At 38.4% G+C, this 19,061-nt stretch overlaps 1 protein-coding gene across 13 annotated transcripts in view; it reads left to right on the top strand.

Annotated features, from left to right (window-relative positions):
* SLC44A5 (solute carrier family 44 member 5) overlaps positions 1 to 19,061 on the top strand; it is a 425,241-nt gene that overhangs the window by 335,556 nt on the left and 70,624 nt on the right. For all 13 annotated transcript variants that reach the window (XM_086390620.1, XM_086390622.1, XM_086390625.1 and 10 more), the window contains one exon: positions 10,576 to 10,660. In XM_086390620.1, the coding sequence (XP_086246746.1) occupies positions 10,576 to 10,660 (85 nt within the window). The remainder of the gene's footprint in view (positions 1 to 10,575; positions 10,661 to 19,061) is intronic.

The following is a 19,061-nucleotide window of genomic DNA, read 5'->3' as shown; positions in this document are numbered from 1 at the left end:
CACAGCATTTAATGGCTGCCCCAAGAAATAAAGTGCTTTTCAGATAATCCAGGTTACTGTACTAGCAGGTCTGCCACTAGGTCTGTATGGCAGAGTGGACTCAATGGTACTTAAAATATCCATCAGAGAGCAGGATGTTATATGTCAACTGTGGCAAACGCCTATTAGAGGATCACAGAGGTTCCTATGACTTTGGAGAAAATTCATATCCTTTTAGCAAATAACTGTTATTCTTTTGAGAGGTAGCTTCTGAACCTTGAATAATCACCTAATGACATGAGAACCCATCAGGGAACTGAATGTTATCTGATCCATCAAGCCTAAAGTTGGCTGTGCCCAATATTGCACTCCATTATTGAGTAGATGTGCTATATCCATACAATGCTGGAGAAGGTCATGAAGGCACAAGGAAGTTACATAAGAAAATTGCTCAATATAATAGTGTGTTGACTCCTGAGGCATAGCTTCAACACAAACCCATGGCTCATGGAAAGGTCCCTGTGATTATTTAACTAAAGAAAAAAATCAACATATTTATGGATAGTTATGGAGGATCTGTTGGCACTGATCAGGAGGCATTTTTCTGATTATCTACTTTGACTGAAAGAAGACATGAACTGAATTGCTTATCTATTCATAGACAGAGACCAATGGTTTGACTACATTATCACAAACTGGAAAAGAAAAAATATTGGACAACCAATGGCAGGAAAGCTTAAGAAATATTAGAAGTACTGACCTCCAAATACACTCAGAATATGAAGATACCTAGGTCTCATGTGGCTGCTTAGACCCCTCTATAGAGATAGTTTTCAATAACCAGATAGAAAAGTACTTGTTCAATGATTTTTGTGAAAAAGTAATCATGACAACAGGAATGAAGACTGTATGTGGATTTTGGATAACATAGATTTTTATTTACACTGACCTGGATCAGAGCAATGCTAATGTGACAGATTTGTCAGGAGTGGGTGACCAACACTCAACTCAGTCAACCAGAATAGCCAGCCTTATGGAACAAAATACCCTATGAAAGACCCAGTTAATACACCACCTAGAAGCAATATCTTTCAAGGTTGGGCTGCTGTTTTCTAGAATATAGAAGAAGCCTAGCAGCAAATAGATGTTATACTCACATGAGATAATTGCAGCGAGTTCAATAAAGAACTATTTACAAAGGTATGAGCAGAGTTAAGGAAAAGAAGAGCTGGTTCAGAACCCAGAGGCTAGCTACAATAGAATCGTTGTTACCTCTAGACCTGAAAGGGCAAAGGAGGAAGGAGTTCCCCAAATCCAGAGAGAGAAGCCAAATGGAAAAGAGTTGACTAACTGGACTTGGGCCTTATATGCCAGCAAATTTGGAAAACTCAGCGGTGGCCACAAGACTGGAAAAGGTCAGTTTTCATTTCAATCCCAAAGAAAGGCAATGCCAAAGAATGCTGAAACTACTGCACAATTGCACTCATCCCACACACTAGCAAAGAAATGATCAAAATTCTCCAAGCCAGGCTTCAACAGTATGTGAACCATGAACTTCCAGATGTTCAAGCTGGATTTAAAAAGGTATAGGAACCAGAGATCAAATTGCCAACATCTGTTGGATCATCAAAAAAGCGAGAGTCCCAGAAAAACATGTACTTCTGCTTTATTGACTATGCCAAAGCCTTAGACTCTGTGGATCACAACAAACCATGGAAAATTCTTAAAGAGATGGGGATACCAGAACACCTGACCTGCCTCCTAAGAAATCTGTATGCATGTCAGGAAGCAACAGTTAGAACTGGATATGGAACAATAGACTCATTCCAAATCAGGAAAGGAGTACATCAAGGCTGTATATTGTCACCCTGCTTATTTAAGTTCTATGCAGAATACCTCATGAGAGACGCTGGGCTGGATGAAGCACAAGCTGGTATCAAGATTGCCGGGAGAAATAGCAATAAACTCAGATATGCAGATGACACCACCCTTTGGCAGAAAGTGAAGAAGAACTAAAGAGCCTCTTGATGAAAGTGAAAGAGGAGAGTGGGAAAAGTTGGCTTAAAACTCAAAAGATCATGGCATCCTGTCCCATCACTTCATAGCAAATAACTGGGAAAAAATGGAAACAGTGGCAGACTTTATTTTGGGGGACTCCAAAATCACTGCAGATGGTGACTGCAGTCATGAAATTCAAAGACGTTTGCTCCTTGGAAAAAAAGTTATGACTAACATAGACAACATATTAAAAAGCAGAGACATTACTTTGCCAACAAAGGTCCATCTAGTCAAGGCTATGATCTTTTCAGTAGTCATGTATGGATGTGATAGTTGGACTATAAAGAAAGCTGAGCACAGAAGAATTGATGCTTTTGAACTGTGGTGTTGGAGAAGACTCTTGAGAGTCCCTTGGACTGCAAGGAGATCCAACCAGTCCATCCTAATGGAGATCAGTCCTGAGTGTTTACTGAAAGGACTGATGTTGAAGCTGAAACTCTAATACTTTGGCCACCTGATGTGAAGAAGTGACTCGTTTGAAAAGATCTGGATGCTTGGAAAGATTGAAGGCAGGAGAAGAAGGGGACTACAGAGGATAAAATGTTTGGATGGCATCACCAACTCAATGGGCGTGAGTTTGAGTAAACTCTGGGAGTTGGTGATGCACAGGGAGGCCTGGCGTGCTACAGTCCATGGGGTCACTAGGAGTCAAACACAACTGAGTGACTGAACTGAACTGAACTAATCTTACATATAGGTCTTTAATCCATTTTAAGATTATTTTTGTATATTGTGTTAGAGGATCTTTTGATTTCATTCTTTTGCATCTAGGTCTCCAGTTTTCCCAATACCACCTACTGAAGAAATTGTCTTTTCTCCATTATGTATTTCTGCCTCCTTTCCTGTACATTGGGTATAAATGTGTGTTTGTCTCTGGACTTTCTATTCTGCTCCATTGTTCTATGTGTCTTTTTATTTTTAAACCAATACCACAGTGTTTTGATTACTGTAGCTTTGTTGTATAGTCTGAACTTACGAAGCATGGTTCCTTCAGCTCTGTTCTTCTTTCTCAAGATTGCGTTGGCTATTTGAAGTATTTTCTCCTTCTATACAAATTTTAAAATATACATTTTTTTAAAGAATACACACTGATGGCCAACAGGCACTTGAAAAGATGATCAACATTGTTAATCATCAGAGAATTGCAAATTAAAACTACAACTAGGTATCACCTCATACCTTTAAAAACAAATATTTTCAAAAAAGAACACAAATAACAAATGGTGAGGATTCAGAGAAAAGGGTACCCTTGTACACTGTTAGTGGAATTTTAAATTGGTGCAACCACTATGGAAAACAGAACAGAGGTTTCTCAAAAGAACAAAAGATACAACTACCATATGACCCTGAAATCCCACTTCAAAGAAACAAAACACTAATTTGAAAAGACATGTGTACTGCAGTCTTCATAGCAGCATTATTTATAAATTGCCAAGATAATGGAAGTAACCTAAATGCCCAACAATAGATGACTGGACAAAGAAGATGTGGTGTCTGTGTGTGTGTGTTTGTGTGTGCATACACAAATACATACACTGGAATAGTACTCAGCCATAAAATAGAGTAAAAATTTCACCATTTGCAACACCAAGGATGAACTTGGAGGGAATTATGTTTAGTTAAATAGATCAGACAGAGAAAGATAAATACTGTATCTCTTATATGTGGACTATAAAAAAATAAGTGAATTTTTTACAAGTACATGGGATTAAATTATAATAACTCCATGAGAGCATATCCCCCCAAAATCTGGGAGAAAATACTGTGAAATTTATACATATATTTTAGATTTTTCAGAATGTGAGTGAACATCTAAATCAGTGATTCTCAACTGGAGCAATACCACTGCATAGGAGGTCTTTGGGAAAATTGGTTTTTGATTGTTACAATGTTTTGGAAGTATTACTATCTTTTAATGAGAGAGTGCAGAGAAGGCAATGGCACCCCACTCCAGTACTCTTGCCTGGAAAATCCCATGGATGGAGGAGCCTGGTAGGCTACGGTCCATGGGGTCACAAAGAGTCGGACATGAGCGACTTCACTTTCATTTTTCACTTTCCTGCATTGGAGAAGGAAATGGCAACTCACTCCAGTGTTCTTGCCTGGAGAATCTCAGAGACAGGGGAGCCTGGTGGGCTGCCATCTATGGGGTTGCATAGAGTTGAACACAACTAAAGTGACTTAGCAGCAGCAGCAATGAGAGGATGGTTGGGTGGGTGGGAGACAGGGAAGATAGAAGCCTGGAAATATATAGGACAATTCTGCACTTCCTGCCAACTTTCCCATGTCCCACTTATGTAGGTGACAATTTGCTTTTAAATACTTCAATCTAGAACTTCTGTTTTAAAATCACACATTTTTATTTTTGTGTGATTTTAATATCTACCAAGAGAATTTGACGGAGAAGGCAATGGCACCCCACTCCAGTACTCTTGCCTGGAAAATCCCATGGACGGAGGAGCCTGGTAGGCTGCAGTCCTTGGTGTCGCTAAGAATCGGGGACGACTGAGCGACTTCATTTTCACTTTTCACTTTCATGCATTGGAGAAGGAAATGGCAACCCACTCCAGTATTCTTGCCTGGAGAATCCCAGGGACAGAGGAGCCTGGTGGGCTGCCGTCTATGGGGTCGCACAGAGTCGGACACTACTGAAGTGACTTAGCAGCAGTAGCAGCAAGAGAATTTGAAGAAAGATTATATTTTTTGTTGCAATTTAATAAAATTTGTTCATTTAGGAAAATCATATGACTAATAACACCACTTGTAGTATTTGAATCTCCTACACAATTGCTTGAATCCTCCTGCAATTATAACCGTTATATTCAATGATTCTATCTATACGTACAAGCATCTGACTATTCCATTGTGTCTTCTAGTTTAGTTACATGTGAGCATTTGCATATTTATATGCATACTGTTTAATTTTAAATTAATTTTTAATTTATCATTTACATTACAGTTAGTACACGTTATTGTTTTTAAAAGAATTTGTGGTAGATAAGTTATGTTTTATAAATATTATTTCAAGATTTTTATAAAAGGAACATTGTCAAATATTTGTTATAAAAAGGATGTGCTGAGTATGATGGGACTGAGAAGGACTCACATAGCCATGATGCTATGGCATTATTAATTACCTTATATGAGAAGCCCTGATGTTTGTGGGGAAATATTCTAAAACAGATCTATCATGGAGAAACTCAAGCGAGTCATATATGTAATGTTAAATTTCCTAGTAGCTACATTTATGGGAGTAAAAAGAAATAGATGAAATTAGTTATAATAATATACCTTTAAAAATTAACCATAACCAAATATTATAATTTCAAATATAATCAAAATAAATAGTATTAATGAGATAGTTACATTCTTTTTTGTTGTTGTTCATACTGTCTTTAAAACCTGAAATATATTTCACAGTTATAGTATGGCTCGCTTCAGATAAGCCACATTTGTGTGTGAAGTAGACATGTGGTTAGTAGCTATTCATATTGGACAGCACAGTTCTAGAATTTCCATGAATAGAGAAATTCCAAGAAAGGGAGTAAAATGTGAGAAGCCCCTTGCTTTACTAAGGGACAGAATAACTGCTACTGCATATTTCCTTTTCCCGCCTCTTTTTTTCCCCCACCATATTCCTCCAGTGGAAGTGTGGAGAGATGTGGACTTAATGAAGAAGACCAAGAGAACTAGAGGGACTTTCCTTGTAATCCAATGGATAAGACTTTGCCTTCCAATGCAGGGGCTGCAGGTTCAACCCCTGGTCAGCAAGCTAAGATCCTGCATGCTTCACAGCCAAAACACCAAAGCATAAAACACGAAATATTGTAGTAAATTCATAAAGACTTAAAGAGAGAGAGAGAGAACTAGATATCCTTGATTGACGTGACTTGTTTGAACTGACCCTTGCAACTTTCAGCTCAAAGTCTCGATGTTCTAGCTCAAAAACAGAGCATCTGCAGCAACACTTCTGTGCTAGAGGCTGCATGGAGAGGTGTAGCAGCCACTTAGTAATTCAAAACTACAAAATCAAGGAAAACTCTTCCCTTGACACTTCCATCTTCATCTTTTCCTCCATCATCCCTGGGCATCAGATCCCTGTCAGCCAGATGCTTTCTCCTGCCAAGTACAAAGCTCTTTTGTACAGATGGCAGAGGCTCCAAAATTACCTGTGTTATCTCCTTTCCTACCATATGTGTCTAACATACTGCTGATCCTCATTATGCTGATATCTTGTTGTTTCCCACTGTTAACAAGCTCTCTCCTAATCTACCCTTTAGTAGGCAGCAGTGTAGTGACTATAATCTAATGTTTAAAGCGTGAGCCCTAGAGAGCAACACTCCTAAGTTCAAGCCCTGTTTATGCTGCTTAAAACCTGAGTGGTCTTAAGAGTAAATAAAACTCTGAGCTGCAAATAATTGAAGGGAAAATAATGTCCACTTCACAGGCTATGGTGAGACTCAAATGAGAAATGGATGTAATACATTTAGCATAATACTTGACATATGTAAGCATTTAATAAATTGAAGCCTCTTATTATGACACTGTTTCATCAATCTATAATTCCCTCCCCACTCCTGGGCACCTTCCCAATTCCTTCTCAAATCCTAGTCATTTTCCAGTCTTTCCCAGGTCTCACCTCGTCTCTAAGTCTTCTATAGACCTTATTCTCTCATTTTCATGTGTTTGTTGAGAACTCTGACATAAACTAAACTGGTATTGACTTCTAGTACAGGACCACCTGACCTGCCTCTTGAGAAATCTGTATGTAGGTCAGGAAGCAACAGTTAGAACTGGACATGGAACAACAGACTGGTTCCAAATAGGAAAATGAGTATGTCAAGGCTGTATATTGTCACTGTACTTATTTAACTTATATGCAGAGTACATCATGAGAAATGCTGGACTGGAAGAAACACAAGCTGGAATCAAGATTGCCGGGAGAAATATCAATAACCTCAGATATGCAGATGATGCCACCCTTATGGCAGAAAGTGAAGAGGAACTAAAAAGCCTCTTGATGAAAGTGAAAGAGGAGAGTGAAAAAGTTGGCTTAAAGCTCAACATTCAGAAAACGAAGATCATGGCATCCGGCCCCATCACTTCATGGGAAATAGATGGGGAAACAGTGGAAACAGTGTCAGACTTTATTTTTCTGGGCTCCAAAATCACTGCAGATGGTGACTGCATTTTCATGACTGCAGCCATGAAATTAAAAGACGCTTACTCCTTGGAAGGAAAATTATGTCCAACCTAGATAGCATATTGAAAAGCAGAAACATTACTTTGCCAACAAAGATCCATCTAGTCAAGGCTATGGTGTGTCCTGTGGTCATGTATGGATGTGAGAGTTGGACTGTGAAGAAGGCTGAGCGCCGAAGAATTGATGCTTTTGAACTGTGGTGTTGGAGAAGACTCTTGAGAGTCCCTTGGACTGCAAGGAGATCCAACCAGACCATTCTGAAGGAGATCAGCCCTGGGATTTCTTTGAAAGGAATGATGCTAAAGCTGAAACTCCAGTACTTTGGCCACCTCATGCGAAAAGTTGACTCATTGGAAAAGACTCTGATGCTGGGAGGGATTGGGGGCAGGAGGAGAAGGGGACAACAGAGGATGAGATGGCTGGATGGCATCACTGACTCGACGGACGTGAGTCTGAGTGAACTCCGGGAGTTGGTGATGGACAGAAAAGCCTGGCGTGCTGCGATTCATGGGGTTGCAAAGAGTCAGACACGACTGAGCGACTGAACTGAACTTAACTGAACAGGACATACAGAGATCATTTAGTAATTTCTTTAATCGGATGACTGAGGATGATAAAAACAACAACTACTGCAGGTGTTACCACAACCCCTCAACCCCTCAGTCCGTCTAAGTTTGCTTGCCACTATGGCGGATAGTTTCCTCATGCCCACCGACATGGCGGCATGGGCTGACGTTCTTCTGTATGGTTCCCGAGAAGGTTCCCAGCAGCACGGAGTCACCTCACTCACGACATTATCCCACTCATTAACATGCCATTTATTGACTTTGTTCCCTTCCCTGTCTCACTCTCTTCACTTTCACTCAACTAAAATCACTTTGCAAATTAGCTACCTGCATGAGTGTTTGGTTTCCATGAAATCCAAGTAAGACAGGAACTTGCATTATTAGGTCCGTGTTGTATGCCTAGTACCACATTAGGCATTCCACTTTATCTTCTTTCATATTCTCAACATTCTTTGGGATCGGGTCTTACTGTAACCATTTTTAGTAACAAATGAGAAAGCCAAGACTAAAACATTTCAGTGACTTTTTCAGGGTCGTAAAAATATTAAGCAGCAAATGTTGCAATCCAAATGCTCCTTTCAGTTCAGTTCAGTCGCTCCATCGTGTCTGACTCTTTAAGACCCCATGGAATTCAGTGTGCCAGGCTTTCCTGTCCATCACCAACTCCCAGAGCTTGCTCAAATTCTTGTCCATTGAGTCAGTGATGCCATCCAACTATCTCATCCTGAGGCGAAGAACTGATTCATTGGAAAAGACCCTGATGCTGGGAAAGTTTGAAGGCAGGAGGAGAAGGGGACGACAGAGGATGAAATGGTTCTTTAGGTGCCCATTTTGAATTAAGTGTATAAAAAAGGACTCAAACATTTGGGGATAAAGTTTAAAGAAATATATTACAGAAAATAGAGTTTGTAAAATTAGATCTCTTAGGTATCTGACAAACTAAGTTATAAAAACAGAATTTAATAAAACAGTGTCTAGAGACATTGTACATTGAACACTTAGTTGTCATTTAAATGCCTTACTTATAATCTACTTTCTTTATTCTGGGAAATGAAGATGGGAGAGGAGTGCCTGAATGAGTCAGATTTTGTAAGAAGGTATTTAGAAGATGAAACTGATTTAGTCTCTATGACACTGGAGAAAGAATTAGATAATGGAGACTTTTCTGGGTGCTTGGATACTAAAAGGAAAGGCTTGGATGGATGATAAAAATTGAGAAAAATTTCTTTTCCATATTAAAATTCTCATTCAGAATTGATTTATTTTTATCTTTCCAAGTCACACAGGCCATGTATATATGAGTGATTGAATTGTAACATGAACTGTCAAATCCTTCAATGTGGGTAAGGAGATAGCTAGGCAAATGTTAAAAGAAGCAAAGGACAAAGAGATAGGTTTTCCATATGCAGAGGCAAACGTTCGGTGACCAATGCATCTTCCAAATTTTTAGGAACTGGAATTTTTTAACTTTTTATTTTATATTGGGAGTATAACTGATAAAAATGTTGCGATAGTTTCAGATGAACAGCAAAGAAACTCAGCCATACATGTACATGGTTTCATCCTCCCACAAACTTTCGTGCCACGTGAAAGTGTTGGTTGCTCAGTCGTGTCCGACTCTTTGCGACCTCATGGACTGTAGCCCACCAGGCTCCTCTGTCCCTGGGATTCTCTAGGCAAGAATACTGGAGTGGGTAGCCATTGCCTTCTCCAGGGGATCTTCCCAACCCAGGAAAGTTCCTAGGGAGATAGAAAGTGGCTCAGATGGTAAAGAACCTGCCTGCATTATGGGAAACCTGGGTTTGATCCCTGGGTTGGAAGATCTCCTAGAGAATGGAATGGCTACCCGCTCCAATATTTTTTCCTTGGAGAATTCCATGACAGAGGAGCCTGATGGACTACAGTCCGTGGGGGTCACACAGAGTTGTACATGACTGAACGACTAACACTTTCATTTTCAGGTTGCCACATAGAATTGCATTAATCGAATTAGAGAAATTACAAGCATTCAGTTAGAATTAGAGTATCTCCCAATTTAGCTACCATATATTACTTTGTGTGGTTCTCTAATACAGCTGGCAAGTGTATAATTCTTAGAAAATAAGGATGATGAATTTATATGACCCTACCTAGCATCTTCAAAGAAAACAGAATCAAGTCTTCAATTTCATGAAGTTTGAAAACACTGGATATTTATAGGCAGTTTGAGATTATTAGACAAAATGTATACTGAATTTTTATTGTGTGTTACTTCAAAAGTTGCTACTGTTTGCCTTTATAGTGTCATAACAGATCATAAAGAACTAGCCAATTTGAACTGGGCATTATAGTTTCATTTCTGGAAATTTTGAAATGGGCTTCACTTATGTATAACCTAAAAGAATTACATCATAATATTTACTGTAGATTTATTAGCTCTGATATGAAATCATTTCATTTTGAGTCCTAGCAAAAGTGACTTCTTGCCAGCCAAGCATTTGTAGTGTGCCCTCTAATTCACATTTTAATAAATGTCATTTTCTAAGTGTGTTACCTCATGCTTTGGCTACAACCCAGATGAATCCTGAGAGAATAATAAATGTGCTTTCTGACTGATTCATCCGTATTTTATTTTGCTTTTCATTAAGAAATTACTCTTTGAAGAAAATCAATAATCTTTTGTGACTGAGGGGAGAGGTTAGTGTGTTGCAGTGGTGCATTCTAATTTCTCAAATCAGACTGCCTTTAGCCAGCTGTTGCTGATTGTTTTGTCTTTTCTTGTTCCTACAGCCTGGGTCAATGGTGACCCCAGAAGAGTGGCCTATCCTACAGACAGCCAGGGCTACTTTTGTGGCCAGAAGGGCACCCCCAATGAGTGAGTATGGCCACCTTGCTGATTTTATTGTCTAAGCTGGAATGTGGAAGTCATTTTTGCATTAGTCCTACTTAAGACTTCATAAGAGGACTGAAATTCATAAAATAGGGCTTCCGTCTTCTTTTACCCAGAGACAGTTTATAAATAGGTGGGATATTTCATATTATTTGATTTAGACAAGATGTCATCGTTCTGCAGAATTTTATTAAAATACATGAAGACCTGGTTAGTAAAAAATATAATTGTGATGGATAAATTGGACCAGTGAGCTTTATGAGAAGTCATATTTTAAAATGCTGTATGAAATGAGCTATTGGAAGGCTGAGATCTGAGTAGCTGCTAAAAAGCTAGATGGCACAGTACTTAGAATTGTTTTTGTCACAGTGTCTACGGATAAACCATTCCACCTTTCAAAGTGAGGGGCACACCTTGAATGTCTTCAATGAGTGGCAGGTGGACTTTTCAAGATAACTAGCCTGCTGCTGACAATGACCCTGAAGCTGAAACAAACAAGAAAGAATCTTCCATAAAATTCCTTTCTAATGTTAATCATAACAAAAGTTTTCATTTCTGAAAGTCAGTCAGTTCAGTCGCTCAGTCATGTCCGACACTGCAACCCCATGAATCACAGCACGCCAGGCCTCCCTGTCTATCACCAACGGAGTTCACTCAGACTCACGTTCATCGAGTCAGTGAGGCCATCCAGCCATCTCATCCTCTGTCATCCTCTTCTCCTCCTGCCCCGAATCCCTCCCAGCATCAGGGTCTTTTCCAATGAATCAACTCTTCGCATGAGGTGGCCAAAGTACTGGAGTTTCAGCTTTAGCATCATTCCTTCCAAAGAAATCCCAGGGCTGATCTCCTTCAGAATGGTCTGGTTGGATCTCCTTGCAGTCCAAGGGACTCTCAAGAGTCTTCTCCAAAACCACCGTTCAAAAGCATCAATTCTTTGGTGCTCAGCTTTCTTCACAGTCCAACTCTCACATCCATACATGACCATTGGAAAAACCATAGCCTTGACTAGACAGACCTTTGTTGGCAAAGTAATGTCTCTGCTTTTCAATATGCTATCAAGGTTGGTCATAACTTTCCTTCCAAGTAAGCATCTTTTAATTTCATGGCTGCAGTCACCATCTGCAGTTCTGAAAGTAAGTTTTCTATTTCTTCTTTATAAAAAACAAAACAGAAACCCACATTTTTAGAAAAAAAAATTCTCCTTTCTCATTGGTCCTTTTCTTTTCTAGTAATACCTGAGTTTTTATTCGATCTCCTGGTTCTTCATAACCAATTCAGTTTCTATAAAAGTTGGTAATGAAAGGGTAAAAAAAAAAAAAAACAAAGAAACAACTGCTCTCTCTACCACCAGAAACAGCAAAAACAAGGCTCAGAATATTTCTCTTGTGTTCCCATGTCACCCAATTATAACTGTAGAGCTTATATTCCAAGATATAAAACAGACTAAAAAAATAAGGTTAGGAAAGTGTTAACAAAATACAGGGTAGAATTATTATGGGCAATTAAGAGAAACCAGAAATTTGGGTGAGGTTGAGTGACATGATTAATCATGTCAGGTTGAGTTTACAATATGTAAGTTGATGTCTACAAAGGTCCTCATTGCCTATTAGAGACAACTAAATTCTCAGACAGGGTGGTAATTCTTAGCCTCAGTAACTCAAAAAATCCTAGACATTGCCAACAAAACCTTCACACTATGAAGGACAAAGAAAGCACCAGGTGGTAAAAAGATCACACAGATCTCTAAATCACTAGTTCTTTAAAATAGGCTATCTTTAAAAGGGCTTCTGTAACAGTGTTTCCTGGACTTAAGCCAATGACCCACTTATTTTCAACAAAAGTGGGATACCATAAATTTCAGTATATTAAAGATCATTCAGAGACAATCCTAGAGTAACACTGATATGTTCTTTAAAGTATTATTTGTAATAATAATATATTGGAAACTCTACAGATATCTAGTAATATGTGGATGGTAATAAATTGTGGCCATTGTATTTAATAAAATATAATGGAGCCATTAAAAATCTGTATTTATAATTTTAAGAATTGATTTTGTTAATTTTCTTCATAGTTTCTAGATTTTCTCCTTATTGCCAAATTTAGGATTAAATTGAAGAAAGTAGGGAAAACCACTAGACCATTCAGGTATGATTTAAATCAAATCCCTTATAATTATACAGTGAAAGTGACAAATAGATTCAAGGGATTAGATCTGATAGAGTGCCTGAAGAACTATGGACGGAGGTACATATGAACATTGTACAAGAGGCAGTGATCAAAACCATCCTCAAGAAAAAGAAATGTAAAAAGGCAAAATGGTTGTCTGACAAGGCCTTACAAATACCTGAGAAAACAAGAGAAGTGAAAGGCAAAGGAGAAAAGGAAAGATATATCCACTTGAATGCAGAGTTCGAAAGAATAGCAAGGAGAGATAAGAAAGCCTTCCTCAGTGATCAATGCAAAGAAATAGAGGAAAACAATAGAATGGGAAAGACTAGAATCTCTTCAAGAAACTTAGAGATACCAAGGGAACATTTCATGCAAAGATGGGTACAATAAAGGACAGAAATGATATGGACCTAACAGAAGCAGAAGATATTAAGAAGAGGTGGCAAGAATACACAGAAGAACTGTACAAAAAAGATTTTCATGATCCAGATAATCATGACAGTGTGATCACTCACCTAGAGCCAGACATCCTGGAATGTGAAGTCAAGTGGGCCTTAGGAAGCATCACTAAAACAAAGCTAGTGGAGGTGATGAGATTCCAGTTGAGCTATTTCAAATTCTGAAAGATGATGAAATTCCATTTGAGCTATGTCAAATCCTGGAAGATGTCAAATCCTGTGAAAGTGCTGCACTCAATATGCCAGTAAATCAGGAAAACTCAGCAGTGGCCACAAGACTCGAAAAGGTCAGTTTTCATTTCAATCCCAAAGAAAGGCAATGCCAAAGAATGTTCAAACTACCACACAATTGCACTCATCTCACATGCTAGTAAAGTAATGCTCAAAATTCTCCAAGACAACCAGGCTTCAACAGTACATGAACCATGAACTTCCAGATGTTCAAGCTGGATTTAGAAAAGGCAGAGGAACAAGAGATCAAATTTCCAACATCCGTCGGATTATTGAAAAAGCAAAAGAGTTCCAGAAAAATGTACTTCTGCTTTATTGACTGTGCCAAAGCCTTTGACTGTGTGGATCACAACAAACTGTGGAAAATTCTGAAAGAGATGGGAATATCAGACTCTCTGACCTTCCTCTTGAGAAACCTATATGCAGATCAGGAAGCAACACTTAGAACTGGACATGGAACAACAGACTGGTTCCAAATTGGAAAGGAGTATGTCAAGGCTGTATGTTGTTACCCTGCTTATTTAACTTCTATGCAGAGTACATCATGAGAAACACTGGGCTGGATGAAGCACAAGCTGAAATCAAGATTGCCGGGAGAAATATCAATAACCTCAGATATGCAGATGACACCACCCTTATGGCAGAAAGTGAAGAAGAACTAAAGAGCCTCTTGAAAGTGAAAGAGCAGAGTGAAAAAGTTGGCTTAAAGCTCAACATTCAGAAAACTAAGATCATGGCATCTGGTCCCATCACTTCATGGCAAATAGATGGGGAAACAATGAAAACAGTGACATACTTTATTTTGGGGCTCTAAAATCACTACAGATGGTGACTGCAGCCATGAAATTAAAAGATCCTGGCTCCTTGGAAGAAAAGTTATGAACAACCTAGACAACACATTAAAAAGCAGAGACATTGCCAACAAAGGTCTGTCTAGTCAAGGCTATGGTTTTTCCAGTAGTCATGTATGGAGTGAGAGTTGGGCTATAAAGAAAGCTGAACACCGAAGAATTGATGCTTTTGAACTGTGGTGTTGGAGAAGACTCTTGAGAGTCCCTTGGACTGCAGGGAGATCCAACCAGTCCATTCTAAAGGAGATCAGTCCTGGATATTCATTGGAAGGACTGATGTTGAAGCTGAAACTCCAGTACTTTGGCCACCTAATGCAAAGAGCTGACTCGTTTGCAAAGACCCTGATGCTGGGAAAGATTGAGGGCAGGAGGAGAAGGGGATGACAGAGGATGAGATGGTTGGATGGCATCACTGATTCAATGGGCATAAGTTTGAGTGGACTCTGGGAGTTGTTGATGGATGAGAGGCCTGGCATGCTGCAGTCCATGGGGTTGCAAAGAGTCGGACACGACTGAGTGAACTGAACTGAACTATGTTAATTTTCTTCATAGTTTATGGATTTTGTTTCATGATGATTGCCTTCCTCCTAAAGATAACATTTAATTATATTTATCCAGGATGTCTATGTTTATGAGAATTTATAAATTGCTAATATACTTGCAGTTTGTTTTTGTATATGGAATGAAGTAGGAATCAAACTTCCTTTTTTTTCCAGTTATAAAGCCAATGATCTTAGAATAATTTGTTGAAAACTATGCTGTTTGTCCTGACTTCTGATAACACTATTATCATTTGGTAAATTGATATGTATGTTTCTGAACCATCTATGCTTTTCAGTATACATATTTTAAGCCTCCCAATGTTTTAATTCTTAAATGTGTATTAATTTGAAAAGTTAACAGGTTATTTCAAATGTTTATGAGAGTTTTTAGTAGTTAATGAAAATATTTCTGAAAATATCACATTTCAATCATTAAAACAGTATGGAATTATCATAAAACTAGGCAGGAAGAAATAAATATTTTTACAAATATATATTTTGAATGTGATAAGATGGGATTTCGAGTTAGTACCAAACAATGGATTATTAAATAAGTGGTACTGAGTCAACTGAAATGCTATTCATAAATATAAAATAAAACTGGATATTTATTGCATAACTTATGCCAAAATGAATACTGCAACTTGGAAATTTAAATACAAAATATACAACCAAAAAAAGTAACAGAAGAAAATGCAGGAGTGGGTTTATAGAATAATGGGGAAAACAACTTTTTCTAAACTTGACACCAAAGCCAGAAAACATAACAAAAATGTTCAAGTATATTATGACACAATGTAAACCCACTTTCACCTACAAAGTGGTATACAAAATTAAAAGGTAAGCAGAAATTCAGGAAAAAATGTTTTTCAACATACATATGTATCTGACAATGGGTCAAAAGCTTTATTTTATGAACTACTTTTTACAAAATCAGAAAAGGAAAAGAGGGTAACTCAATATAGAAGTTGGAAAAAGTATTAAAAACAAAATAACATGATATAATAACCAATAATAATAGAAAGTGCTGTTCAATCCCAGTTTGTAAAGAAATGCAAATTAATTGATATTGTTGTTGTTCAGTCACTAAGTTGTGTTCAACACGTTGTGACCCCATGAACTGCAGCACACCAGGCTCCTCTGTCCTCCACTATCTCACAGAGTTTGCTCAAATTCATGTCCATTGAGTAGGTAATGTTATTTAAACATCTCATCCTGTTCCACCCTTTACTCCTTTTGCCTTCAATATTTCCCAGCATCAGGGTCTTTCCAATGAATCAGGTCTTCGCATCAAGTGGTCAAAGTACTGGAGCTTCAACTTCAGCATCAGTCCTTCCAGTAAATATTCAGGGTTGATTTCCTCTAGGATTGACTGGTTTGATCTCCTTGGAGTTCAAGGAACTCTCAAGATTCTTCTCCAGCACCACAATTCAAAAGCATCAGTGTTCAACCTTTATGGTCCAGCTCTCATATCCGTACATGACTACTGGAAAAACCATAACTTTGACTATATGGACTTTTGTTGGCAAAGTGATATCTCTGCTTTTTAATACACTGTGTAGGTTTGTCATAGCTTTCCTTCCAAGGAGCAAGTGTCTTTTAATTTCATGGCTGCAGTCACCATCCACAGTGATTTTGGAACCCAAGAAAATAAAATCTCTAATTGCTTCCACTATTTTCCCTTCTATTGCCATGAAGTGATAGGACCAGATGCCATGATATTACTTTTTGAATGTTGAGTTTTAAGACAGCTTTTTTTACTGTCCTCTTTCACTCTCATCAAGAATCTCTTTAGTTCCTCTTCACTTTCTGCCATTAGAGTGACATCATCTGCATATCTGAGGTTGTTGATAATTCCTGGCAATCTTTATTCTAGCTTGTGATTCATCCAGCCTGGCATTTCAAATGATGTACTTTGCATAGAAGTTAAACAAGCAGGGTGACAATATACAGCCTTGTCATACTCCTTTCCCAATTTTGAAGCAGTCTGTTCTTCCATGTCTGGTTCCATGTTGCTTCTTGGCCCACATACAGGTTTCTCCAGAGACAGGTGAAGTGATCTGATCTCTAATAATTTGCCACAGTTTGTTGTGATCCAGAGTCAAAGGCTTTTGCATAGTCAATGAAGCAGAAGTAGATGTTTTTCTGGAATTCCCTTGCTTTCTCCATGACCCAACAAATGTTGGCATTTTGATCTCTGGTTCCCCTGCCTATTTGAAACCCAGAATGTACATCTCAATGTTCTTGGTTCATGTACTGCTGAAGGCTAGCTTGAAGGATTTTGAGCATAACCTTGGTAGCACGTGAAATGAATGTAATTGTATGTGGTTCGAACATTCTATGTCATTGCTCTTCTTTGGGATTGAAATGAAAACTGACCTTTTCCATACCGGTGGCCACTGCTGAGTTTTCCAAATCTGCTGACATGTTGAGTGCAGCACGTTAGCAGCAGCATCTTTTAGGATTTGAAATAGCTCAGCTGGAATTCCATCACCTCCACTAACTTTGTAGTAATGCTTCCTAAGCCCCACTTGACTCCAGGATGAAGCTGTCAAATTAAAAAGATTAAAATTTCCAGGGTTAACCAAAGCATGGGGAAGAATTCAAATTTTCTACTGGTTTTGGCAAAATATGGTAAGATTTATCACAGTTTATCAATTGTTTATCAATTTGTATATTATTTTTGATTCAGCACTTTTTCTCCTAGAAAGTTACCTAATGGAAATTTATATAAACTTTCCTAATGTTGAGGTACTATGAAATAGTAATAACAAAATGGAAACAGCTAAATGTCTGTTAAACTCTAAGGCTTCCACACAGCAAAGGAAATCATCAACAAAATGAAAAAGCAGGCTATGAAATGGGATAAAATGTTGGATTGGCCAAAAAACTTATTTGGGTTTTTCCATAAGATATTACAGAAAATCCTGGACGTTTTAGACAACCCATTATTTGTGAATCATACATCTGATGACGGTTTAGTGACCAAAATTTATAAAGAATCCATGTAATTCAATAGCAAAAAAAAAAAAAAAAAAAAACCAACAACCACAGTGAAACAAATGATTAAAAATTTAGCATAGGATCTAAATAGACATTTTTCCAAAGGAGACATACAGATGGCCAACAGCTATATGAAAATGTGCCCAACATCACTAATCATCAGCGTATCAAACCATGAGTTATCATCTGATTAAAATGGCTATCATCAAAAAGACAAGAGAAAACAAGTGCTGGTAAGTATGCGGAGAAAAGAGAACCCTTGTGGATTTTTGGTGGGAATGTAAATTATTGCAGCCAGTATAGGAAACAGTATGAAGAGCTGCAAAAATTAAAAATAGAAGTACCACATGGTCCAATAATTCCACTTGGTACCCATCTAAAAGAAATTAAATCATTATCTTGAACAGATATGTGCACCCCCTTGTTCACTGAAGCACTATTATAATCAGCACTGCTTACAATAGCCAAGTCTTAGAAACAACCTAAGTGTCATTGGATTGGTATACAGATAAAGAAAATGTGATTTTATGTAAATAAACAAATTTAATTTTTAAAAAATCAGTCATAAGAAGAAGGAAATCTTGCCATTTGTGACAAGATAGATGGACCTTAAGTGCATTATGCTATGTGTTGTCAAGAAAAAATGAAGTCATAAAAACAAAAAAGATTGACAGTTGCCAGAAGTAGGAGGTCTGGGTGTGGGAAAGGGGCTTAGGTGGTCAAAGGGTGCAAATTTCCAGTTATAAGTTTCTAGGGATGTAATGTACAGCAGAGGATGAGATGGTTAGCATCATCAATTCAGTGGACATGAATTTGAGCAAATTCCGGGAGATAGTGGAGGACAGAAGAGCATGGTATGTTGCAGTCTGTGAGGCTGCAAAGAGCCGGACATGATTTAGTGACTGAGCAACAACAGTGCACAACATGGACTTCCCAGGGGCTGCAGCAGTAAAGAATCCGCCCGCCAATGCAGCAGGTGCAAGAGGCACAGCTTCAACCCTAGGTTGGGAAGGTCCCCTGGAGCAGGAAATGGCAACCCACTCCGGTGTTCTTGACTGGAGAATTCCATAGCAGAGGAGCCTAGTGGGCTGCAGTCCATGGGGTTGCAAAGAGTTGGACACTACAAGCA

Source organism: Bos grunniens, chromosome 3, assembly GCF_055505025.1.
Source record: "Bos grunniens cultivar Pamir isolate PY7600 chromosome 3, Bosgru_T2T1.0, whole genome shotgun sequence".
Classification (NCBI taxonomy): domain Eukaryota; kingdom Metazoa; phylum Chordata; class Mammalia; order Artiodactyla; family Bovidae; genus Bos; species Bos grunniens.
This window is presented reverse-complemented; position numbering and strand designations above follow the sequence as displayed.